Raw genomic sequence first — 11,996 nt, 5'->3', positions numbered from 1 at the left:
AAAATGTCATACTTCCATTTCCAAAGATTGGAAGGCTAAGAAACATCTCTCAAAATGTTTGATGGAGATATTTATGGGAAGAAAGGATGATTATATTATTCAAGAATCCATTTTTTTAAAAGCTTGGTCGTTTTTCTGCTCATCCAGACCAACCTAAAGAATACCTAGGAGTAGGTATGCCTAGTTTCAAATCAGTAAAACACAGAAGAGGTTACATTGAGTTTTATTTCAGAAAAGCAGCATTGGATCCTTTTTTTAAAAAAAGAAAAGAAAAGAGGATATTTAACATACGTAACTAAAGCATAATTTGCAAGGATACAACAGTACAGTGTGTATTGTAAACATTCAGCAGAAGCAAAAAACAAGTCCCAAATGACTTGGTAGACAGAATTGTATCGGAGGCCGTACGCAGCCCGTTCAAACAGGTTTGTGATGCCTTCAAACACTCTGAAACATCACCAACCTAGACTCTGTTACTCTGCTGCTTTTGCTAGAAGTAAATGGTGTATTGGAGTCTTCAATAAAAAGTGAGTTGCAAAACTGAGAGGATATTTTTTCTGAAGTGACATTGTGGCCTTGGTTTGGAGGAGCTACTACAGCCATAAGGGCACCAGAAAACTTCTAACGGAAATGGAGTTACTCAACACTCACTATTAGCAACTGAGGGGATTCATGATTGAGTCCTTTGTGGTCTTAAAATGTCTTTTTTCTTTTCCACACAAAAGCCACATATCCTGCTGTTTTGCTGTCCAAAAACCTCCTCAACGCCATTGAATTAAAAAAATAATAAATCAACCAAGTCTACCCATCCGCCACACAGATCTTTAAAACAAAACAAACGTATAAAAAGAAAATAAATCCAGCAATTATGTAGGGTTTCCTGCCTGAGCGGGGGGTTGGATTAGAAGACCTCCAAGGTCCCTTCCAACTCTGTTACTCTATTCTGATTCATGAAGTTAAGCATATTAAATTGAAGACACAAAAGAAAACGGATTTGACATTCATAATAAAAGCAAATATTTTCTTAACAATAGGCTAAATACACAAAAACCGTATCATGTTACTTTGGAAAATCTTAGCCAAGAAATCTTTAAAAACAAAAAAGTGCAATCTGCTAATTGCCCTTATTTTTTAAAAGTCAGTAATTTTCTATTAAAAAGCATAATAAAAATGCATTTAATCCCCATTCAAAACCATTTCTTTGCATTATAAAAATGCTACTGAATGGCAATGCACCACTATAACCGCTCTGGGGAGTGATCATTTGGGGTGGGTGAGCACGGGCATATAAACATACCTCTTTATGGATTTTGCCATTTTTGAATTGAGTTATGATCAAATATTTGAACTAGAGCTAATAACCCTTTTTTAAAAACCTTTTTCACATCAGTGGAACATGATTATCAAGTATCAGCTATTGTGTTCACAGTCTTTTTACTTTACTTTACTTTTATTTGCGCTTATAGACCGCCCCCTCTCCCAAAAGGGACTCGGGGCGGTGTACAGTCCATACAGAAATACATCACATGAATAATTAAATGATAAATAGTTAAATTGTTAAAAAGATAAATAGATATATAGATATGGAGGAGGTTAAAAAGAACTGTACAACTAAGTAAAGTATCTAAAATATAGTTTTAAAAAACCCCTAAAAAGTATCCCATAGATTAAATTTAAAAACAGTTCCCCTAAAAAACCAGTTAAAAATGTATCTGCCAGGAGGTAGAAGTTATGAATGTGCCAGCCAGCTAATCGGAATAGGTGAGTCTTCAATTTTTGTCAGAAGGAGGGGAAGTCGGTGGTGGTTCTAATGTCGGGGGGGAGGTCATTCCAGAGGGTTGGGCCCATCACAGAGAAGGCCCTGCTCCTTGGCGTCGCCCGCTGGCATTGCCTAGTGTACGGCACCAGGAGAAGTCCCTCCCTGTGAGAGCGGATTGGCCGCAGGGATGTGTGTGGCAGGATGCGATCCCGCAAGTAGCTAGGTCCTGTGCCATGGAGCGCTTTGAAGATGGTAATCAAAACCTTGAAACGCACCCGAAAAACCACAGGCAGCCAGTGCAGCTCGCGCAGGAGAGGTGTTACGTGGGAGTACCTAGTACTCCCCATGACAGCCCGCGCGGCTGCGCTCTGGACTAGCTGCAGTCTTCGGGCGCGTCCCAAGGGAAGCCCCATGTAGAGAGCATTGCAGTAGTCCAGGCGAGATGTCACCAGTGCGTGAGTGACCGTGCGTATGGCATCCCGGTCCAGTAGGGGGCGCAATTGGCGCACCAGGCGAACCTGGTGGAACGCCCCCCTTGCCACAGCTGTCACATGGTCGTCCATTGACAGCCGGGCATCTAGGAGGACGCCCAAATTGCGTGCCCATTCCACGGGGGGCAATTGCTCGCCCCCTATGGCCAGCGATGGGGTCAGCTGGCTGAACCGAGGTGCCGGTAGCCACAGCCACTCAGTCTTGGAGGGGTTGAGTTTGAGTCTGTTGTCCCCCATCCAGACCCCGACGGCTTTTAAACACCGGGACATCACTTCGACAGCCTCGTTGGGGTGGTTTGGGGTTGAAATGTACAGCTGATTTTTTGGAAGGAAAAAGGGTTGCAAAAATTTCTGTGCTTCAAAAGGCAAATTTGGAACGTCTTATAACCGCTGATGAGATCACTTTAGTTATAAATCAACTTAAATTAGCTAAGGCTCCAGGGACTGATGGTTTGACTGCAATGTATTATAAAACTTTACAAATGGAAATGATTGAATATCTTACACAACTATTTTGTAATATACAACAAGGAGGTAAAATACCTCTCTCATGGAAAGCGGCTTTTATCTCATTGATACCTAAAGATAAAGAGGGCCCTAAGAAACCAGAGGATTACAGGCCGATATCTCTTCTGAACACAGATTATAAAATATTTGCTAAAGTATTAGCCAACAGATTGATGCCGGTTATTCAAGAGATTATTCATCATGATCAAGCAGGATTTATTGAAGGCAGACATATGAAGGAGAATGTAAGGCAACTCATAGATTTAATTGACTATCTTGATAAGAATAAGCAGATCTCTGCAGTGCTGGTTTTCTTGGATGCAGAGAAGGCCTTCGATCGAGTGAATTGGAACTTTCTAACCAAGACTTTGGAAAAGATGGATATGGGACCACGATTGCGGCAGGCGATTGGAGCAATTTATCAGCAACAAAATGCACAACTTATTATTAATGGAAATTTGTCAACAACTTTCGAGATACAAAAAGGCACAAGACAAGGTTGCCCATTATCCCCATTGTTATTTATTTTAACTTTGGAAGTCTTGTTGAACGCAATTCGCGACTCAAAATCCTTAGATGGCATAGCTATCAGGCAAAAGGAATACAGAACTAGAGCATTCGCCGATGATCTGGTTGTTACCCTTTCACATCCTTTGAAATCAATAATCCAGATGAAAAATATCATAATAGAATTTGGCATGGTGTCTGGGTTTAGACTAAATCAAAACAAAACGAAAATGATGGTTAAAAACATGACAGAGACTCAAAGAAAGAGACTTGTAAGTTTAGCAGGTTTTGAAATAGTTTCTAAAGTTAAATATTTAGGAATACAAATTTCAGAATCAAACACAAAACTTTTCTCAAATAACTATGAAGTGTTGTGGCAAAAGATACAGAAAGATCTTGAAGCGTGGAAAAAGTTACAATTGTCTTTGCTTGGAAGGATCTCAGCAATTAAAATGAACATTCTACCTAGATTTATCTTTCTATTCCAGATGATTCCGGTGCTCAAGTCAGATAAAACCTTGTTAAATTGGCAAACAACATTAAATAAATTTGTTTGGAAGGAGAAAAAACCGAGAGTAAAGATGAAGATTATGCAAGATACACGTGAAAGAGGTGGCCTCAGACTCCCAAACCTTCGATTGTATTATGAAGCTGCGGTATTAACGCATGTAGCAGATTGGTTTGGGAAAACAAAAATGGAATTGCTCAATATAGAAGGCCATGATCTTGTTCTGGGATGGCATGCATATCTTTTTTATGAAGACAGGGTGGATAAAGTGTTCAACAACCATGTTCTCCGTAGTGCCTTGATGAGAATATGGAAGAAGCACCGGCCCAATTGGGATTATAAAATACCGCTTTGGTTGGATCTTGCAGACACCATGGGGATTATGAATATTAAGTCACTCGGGGGTTGTTTATATAAAGATGTGCTTATTGCTGATGGGGGCGAATGGAAGTTAAAAACTCTGGAACAGCTGTTGGAAGAAGGAATTACTTTAAATTGGTTACATTACATACAGCTTCAGAAGAGATGGGAAGAAGATCGCAGGGTCGGCTTTATGGATAAAGAAGTGGAACTGATTAAGCAGATAAAAGAGACTGGTCCAAAACAAGTTAAAAGAATATATAATGTACTGTTAGAAAGAGACTCAGAAAGTGAATTGGTTAAGGATTGTATGATTAAATGGGCTCAGAATTTTGGGGAAGTGGTTATGTTGGAAACGTGGGAAAAAATATGGGTTCAGAATGTTAAATTTACACAGTCACAGAATTTAAGGGAGAATTTTTATAAAATGTTTTACAGATGGTATTTAGATCCTAAAAAATTATCATGCATGTACCCAAATGTTCAACCAAAATGTTGGAGATGCGGGTGTCTAGATGCTACCTTTTTTCATGTATGGTGGACCTGCAACAAGGTTAAAGCTTTTTGGATAAAAATATGGTGGGTTATGCAGAATGTATTTAAGAAAAGAATACAATTCACTCCACAAATGTTTTTATTGGGTATAGTTAAGGATTTTACCAAAGGGGAAACAAAATTGGCCTTGTATATGGTTACAGCAGCTAGGTTGTTGATTGCGCAACATTGGAAAAAAGATTTTTTGCCAACAATTGATCAATGGATTCAGAAGGTGGCGGGGTCCGCTGAAATGGCAAAAATTTCAGCTTTCTTAAAAGCTCAGAAACAGGAGGATTACACACAGGAATGGGCAAAATGGATTGATTATATACAGAATAAATATCAGACTAGGAGTTATTATCTAGCCTTTAGGTAAGAATGTTTTGACCGTAGATGATCAGAGTAAATAGTATATGGGATGTTTGGAATTATTAGAGTGGTATACAGCGGAAGTCAGGGGGGTGGGTTTGTGCGGGAGGTGGGGGAGGGTTAGGGTGGAGGGTGGGGCAATATATATGTATGAATAAATTAGAAGATGGGACTAATGAAACATTGTTAGGCTAGGAGAAATTTATATTAAGGGTTATAGATGTTAAATTAGCTTAGAAAATGATCAATGTGTTATTATTAATTTAAGACTAATCTCTATAGTTTTTGTTGGGAGGAGAGGGGTTATGAGTAATCTATTTTAAGATGGGGGGTGGGGAGGGGGTAAAGTGTTTGGTATAATATTTGAATGTGAATTTTTGCGGGGGGGTATAGCATTTGTATGAGATTTATATTGTATGGAGGGGGGGGGTGAAAAGGGGGAAAATTTGTTTGTACAAAACTCTTTTAATAAAAAAAAAAAAAAAAAAAAAAAAAAGAAATGTACAGCTGGGTATCGTCAGCGTACAGATGATACTCAACCCCAAAACCACGGATGATCTCACCCAGCGGCTTCACATATGCGTTGAACAGGAGAGGCGAGAGGACCGACCCCTGTGGCACCCCACAAGTGAGTGGCCTCAGGGACGACCTCTGTCCCCCTGTCAACACACATTGCTTCCGGTCGGAGAGGTAGGAGCCGAACCACCGCAAAACGGTGCCTCCGACTCCCATCCCCTCCATCCGGCGCAATAGGATACCAATAGTCTGAAATGTCAGTTTTAAGAATTAATTACTTTTCAAATCTGCTGTGAATGTTCTGTTTTTCAGCCTTTGCAAAATCTTATTCCAAAAGAAGCATATTAGCAGATGGTAATGAAAAATGCTGCATCCATCCAAGGCATTCTTTAAAAGGAAAGACGGATAACTTCTCATCTTCAAGTACTGTAGCTTGCTAGGTTTTCAATGTTTTGGTAGCATAACAGATAACTGCACAGTATTCTGAAATACAAGAATCAGAACAAGGGTGTGTGTGGGGGGAAATGCTGCATTAAGAAACAATTCTTTAAGGTTTGTAATTACTGTTTTATACAAAGTTAGGATCTAGGTAAATAAAAGCACTACAAAACAGCAACAGATTTTTGGTAAAAGATAACATTCAAAATATGCACAGAAGTGATGGGGTGCCAATTAGGAGCCTTAATTCACTTTAACCAGAACCTGAAGGCTTTGTTGCATGAGTCCTGCTTTATACACAACAATATTAGTGTTTTACGTCATTATTACTATGAGTCAGAAACCAATACAGGTAGACCTCGACTTACAAGAATTCATTCAGTGACCGATTGAAGTTAAGTGTTCAGCAATAGACATTTTTGGTCTTAGATATGTTGACGGCAGCAAGACTACTGTATGCACAAAAATGGAAAGACATTGTGACTCCCACCATGGATGAATGACTACAGAAGTTGATGAAGTTGGCAGAGATGGCTAAATTGATCATTTTGATCAAATAAAAGAATGTAAGTACTTTTGTTGCTACAGGGAAACCGCTTCTGGACTTTGTGCTTGAGGTGTGGAAAAAAATGAAAGTTTGATTTTGGGTTTTACTGATTGGATTGATTTGTTGTTATAGAAATGGCTAGTTTATTATGGAAAAGTAAAAAGTTGAGGTTCAATGTTAATGCTTTGTTCTACTGCAACAGAGAGAGTTGGACGTCAATGCTTCCCCCCCCCCCTTTTCTTCCCCTCCTCCCTTTTCTTCCCCCTTCTCGCCCCCCATCTTACTATTTGATTTTGTATTTTTGTATTTTATTCTATTATCTAAAATGCTTTTTTAAAGGAATTTTGGGCTCAACTGTGGTTGTACCTCGAGGACTATCTGTAAGGAAAGAGGTCAATTAAAGTGTGTTTTCTCTCTACAAAATATCATATTTTGTGTTCCAAATCTACAACATTTCTTCTTATCCAGGGGAGGAGATAAATATTAATCACACTTGCCACTCTCTCTTTTTTCTAGAATACAGAAAAGAAACTTGAGGTTTACCAAGTGTTGCTGAAGAACATCTTGGCATGTCTTACCATTGGTTAACAACCTGGGATTAAAACATTAACATGTGAGACAGGGCTCAGTGGCTAAGACACTGAGCTTGTCAATCAGAAAGGTTGGCAGTTCGGAGGTTCAAATCCCCAGTGCCACATAACAGAGTGAGCTCCTGTTACTTGTTCCAGCTTCTGCCAACCCAGCAGTTTGAAAACATGTAAAATGCAAGTAGGAAAATAGGGACCATTTTTGGTAGGAAGGTAACAGCATTCCTTGTGCCTTCATTATTTAGTCATGCCGGCCACATGATCACAGACATCTTCAGATAACCCTGGTTCTTTGGCTTTGAAACGAAGATGAGCACCGCCCTCTAGAGTTAGTGATCGATTAGCACATATGTATGAGGGAAACCTTTACCTTATTATTTGTACTCTATGCCTAGCAACTAATGCAGACAGTGGCACTTACTCCACAGGGATTGGGCTATCCTGCTTGGCTCTTTGAGGACCTATAATTAGATTTATGGAATTGCCCTTATCAAGATGCAAACAAAATGTTTCCATGTGTGCGCTTTCTGAAGGAATGGAAGACTTTCCTACACGGAAGACTAATGCCATGGCAGTGGCTAAAGTCTTATTACATCATTTGGTCTTTTAAGTATGGGATCTTCCACCTATCCTTTGGCTGTGGAACCCTCTTCATCAATAATGCCACTTCTGCTTTAGGAAAATCCTTGAATTTAGATCTTAATGTTCTGTGAGCTTTCTGCACAGTCCACTCTTCTGATGGAACAAGCAGGGTCTTGAAAAACAAATGGGCTAGTCACCCAAGACTGCAATCTGTCCTGGCTAAGTGCCCAGTCATTAGCCTTAATGAGTACTTGTAATTAACCAAGTGGAACAGTAGGGCTTCCACTCCATGAGGTCATTATGGGATAATGTATACACACTCCACTGAGTGTTTCAGTAATAAAACCAGATTCAGTTTTGTGGATATTGAATTTTTTCCTTATTGCAAGCTTTAATTTCTATCCATCAGCAGAATAAAAATACCGAAGCTATATACAAAGTCTCAATAAAGGAAGTGGAGATTATTAAAATACACCAGTGGAAAACTTTTTTTAAATCCTAGGTGAAGAGGTTTTTATTAGGTGTTACTGACTACATCAACAAATTTTTAAGTATCCTGCCCTTAAATGGTGAATCCACCAGTCTAAAAAAAATGTTCCCCTCTTTAACTATCTTTCCCAGGTAAAGGAAAGCTTTGCTGATGAAAGACTAGCAAATCCAACTATCTTTTGGCATTCATGGCTGTTGAATTAATTTCTAAAATGAGCTGGACAGGATGTGTTGTGACTGATTTGATCGTGCAGCACCAGTGTTGAGATTTTGGAGGCGGGGTGGGAAATGAATTTGTGGTTAGCATCTTTAAATATAACCACAGCTATTAGTAATATTAGTAATTAGAGGGATGTGGTGGCTCAGCGGCTAAGACGCTGAGCTTGTCAATCAGAAGGTCGGCAGTTCAGTGGTTCGAATCCCTAGTACCACATAACGGAGTGAGCTCGTTTCTTGTCCCAGCTTCTGCCAACCTAGCAGTTCGAAAGCATGTAAAAATGCAAGTAGAAAAATAGGGACCACCTTTGGTGGGAAGGTAACGGCGTTTCGCGTGCCTTCAGGGTTTAGTCATACTGGCCACATGACCACGGAGACGTCTTTGGACAGCACTGGCTCTTCGGCTTTGAAATGGAGATGACCACCGCCCACTAGAGTCGGGAACGACTAGCACATATATGCAAGGGGAACGTTTACCTTTTATTAGTAATAACCCAAGTGTTGGGCATGTTCTCATCAGTCACCCAGGCCACCCTATCATGCCGATTACTATTGTTGAAACCCCAACAAACTGGATGGGATAGTTCCTTAACTATAGTAGAGATATGGTATAGTTCCTTAACTATAGTAGAGATATGGTAATAAAGGGGATACGTCTGTCCAACTTCAGCTTGCTATCTCCCAATTGGAAACTACCTCTACTTGGGTGTCCACCAAAATCACCAGAAGGCAAGACAAGAAACAATGAATGGAAACTACAAGGAGAGAAGCATCCTGGAATGAAGGAGAAACTTCCTAACAGTGAGGACAATTAACCAGTGCAACGGTATTGCCTTCAGAAATTGTGAAGCTGAAGTCATTTCAACCCTGAACTACAAATATTCTCATTTTTCAATTGCTACTCTGCTTCTTGGGGTATAGGAAATGAGAACTTTCTGGAATGTTTTGTCAGGGATGCTAAAGATATGCGCTATTGGAGTGGTAGAAAGGTCTAAATGCTATTGCTATTTAAGTCTTAAAATGTCATACTTCCATTTCCAAAGATTGGAAGGCTAAGAAACATCTCTCAAACTGTTTGATGGGGACATTTATGGGAAGAAAGGATGATTATATAATTCAAGAATCCATTTTTTTTTTAAAACCCTGATCGTTTTTCTGCTCATCCAGACCAACCTAAAGAATACCTAGGAGTAGGTATGCCTAGTTTCAAATCAATAAAACACAGAAGAGGTTACATTAAGTTTTATTTCAGAAAAGCAGCATTGGATCCTTTTTTTTAAAAAAAAGAAAAGAAAAGGGGATATTTAACATACGTAACTAAGGCATAATTTGCAAGGATACAACAGTACAGTGTGTATTGTAAACATTCATCAGCAGCATTCCAAATAATGTGAATATGTTGTTCAGAGACATGGTAGTTGTTCTTCACAATATTCAAAATATTTAGCAAAAAACAAGTCCCAAATGACTTGGTAGACAGAATTGTATCGGAGGCCGTACGCAGCCTGTTCAAACAGGTTTGTGATGCCTTCAAACACTCAGAAACATCACCAACCTAGACTCTGTTACTCTGCTGCTTTTGCTAGAAGTAAATGGTGTATTGGAGTCTTCAATAAAAAGTGAGTTGCAAAACTGAGAGGATATTTTTTTCTGAAGTGACATTGTGGACTTGGTTTGGAGGAGCTACTACAGCCATAAGGGCACCAGAAAACTTCTAACGGAAATGGAGTTACTCAACACTCACTATTAGCAACTGGGGGGATTCATGATTGAGTCCTTTGTGGTCTTAAAATGTCTTTTTTCTTTTCCACACAAAAGCCACATATCCTGCTGTTTTGCTGTCCAAAAACCTCCTCAAAGCCATTCAATTAAAAACATAATAAATCAACCATGTCTACCCATCCACCACACAGATCTTTAAAACAAAACAAACGTAGAAAAAGAAAATAAATCCAGCAATTTATGTAGGATTTCTTGCCTGAGCAGGGGGTTGGATTAGAAGACCTCCAAGGTCCCTTCCAACTCTGTTACTCTATTCTGATTCATGAAGTCCAGCATATTAAATTGAAGACACAAAAGAAAACGGATTTGACATTCGTAATAACACCAAATATTTTCTTAACAATGGGCTAAATACATAAAAACCGTATCATGTCACTTTGGAAAATCTTAGCCAAGAAATCTTTAAAAACAAAAAAGTGCAATCTGCTAATTGCCCTTATTTTTTAAAAGTCAGTAATTTTCTATTAAAAAGCATAATAAAAATGCATTTAATCCCCATTCAAAACCATTTCTTTGCATTATAAAAATGCTACTGAATGGCAATGCACCACTATAACCCCTCTGGGGAGTGATCATTTGGGATGGGTGAGCAAGGGCATATAAACATACCTCTTTATGGATTTTGCCATTTTTGAATTGAGTTATGATCGAATATTTGAATATTAGAGCTAATAACCCTTTTTAAAAAACCTTTTTCACATCAGTGGAACATGATTATCAAGTATCAGCTATTGTGTTCACAGTCTGAAATGTCAGTTTTAAGAATTAATTACTTTTCAAATCTGCTCTGAATGTTCTGTTTTTCAGCCTTTGCAAAATCTTATTCCAAAAGAAGCATATTAGCAGATGGTAATGAAAAATGCTGCATCCATCCAAGGCATTCTTTAAAAGGAAAGACGGATAACTTCTCATCTTCAAGTACTGTAGCTTGCTAGGTTTTCAATGTTTTGGTAGCATAACAGATAACTGCACAGTATTCTGAAATACAAGAATCAGAACAAGGGTGTAGGGGGGCGGGAAATGCTGCATTAAGAAACAATTCTTTAAGGTTTGTAATTACTGTTTTATACAAAGTTACGATCTAGGTAAATAAAAGCACTACAAAACAGCAACAGATTTTTGGTAAAAGATAACATTCAAAATATGCACAGAAGTTATGGGGTGCCAATTAGGAGCCTTAACTCACTTTAACCCAGAATCTGAAGGCTTTGTTGCTTGAATCCTGCTTTATACACAACAATATTAGTGCTTTACGTCATTATTGCTATGAGTCAGAAACTAATACAAGCAGACCTCGACTTATAACAATTCATTTAGTGACCGATTGAAGTTAAGTGTTCAGCAATAGACATTTTTGGTCTTAGATATGTTGACGGCAGCAAGACTACTGTATGCACAAAAATGGAAAGACATTGTGACTCCCACCATGGATGAATGACTACAGAAGTTGATGAAGTTGGCAGAGATGGCTAAATTGACCATTTTGATCAAATAAAAGAATGTAAGTACTTTTGTTGCTACAGGGAAACCGCTTCTGGACTTTGTGCTTGAGGTGTGGAAAAAAATGAAAGTTTGATTTTGGGTTTTACTGATTGGATTGTTGTTGTTATAGAAATGGCTAGTTTATTATGGAAAGTAAAAAGTTGAGGTTCAATGTTAATGCTTTGTTCTACTGCAACAGAGAGAGTTGGACGTCAATGCTTTCCCCCCCTTTTCTTCCACTCCTCCCTTTTCTTCCCCCTTCTCCCCCCCCCCGTCTTACTATTTGATTTTGTATTTTTGTATTTTATTCTATAATCTA

General features: G+C 38.8%; 1 protein-coding gene across 2 annotated transcripts in view; it reads right to left on the bottom strand.

Annotated features, from left to right (window-relative positions):
* Positions 1–207: 207 nt before the first annotated feature.
* MTAP (methylthioadenosine phosphorylase) overlaps positions 208–11,996 on the bottom strand; it is a 47,267-nt gene continuing 35,478 nt past the window's right edge. The window contains exons 8-9 of one of the 2 annotated variants that reach the window (XR_014174368.1): positions 10,886–11,173; positions 208–1,376 (exon numbers count right to left, since the gene is read on the bottom strand). Coding sequence is in view for 1 of the 2 variants with exons in the window: in XM_081941361.1 (XP_081797487.1) it covers positions 11,135–11,173 (39 nt within the window). In the remaining variant the exon portion in view is untranslated. Of the gene's footprint in view, positions 1,377–9,640; positions 11,174–11,996 lie in introns of those variants that run through there. The other variant, XM_081941361.1, reaches the window with a different exon arrangement.

The sequence above is a fragment of the Natrix helvetica genome (assembly GCF_964273705.1).
Source record: "Natrix helvetica genome assembly, chromosome: 2".
Lineage (NCBI taxonomy): Eukaryota > Metazoa > Chordata > Lepidosauria > Squamata > Natricidae > Natrix > Natrix helvetica.
This window is presented reverse-complemented; position numbering and strand designations above follow the sequence as displayed.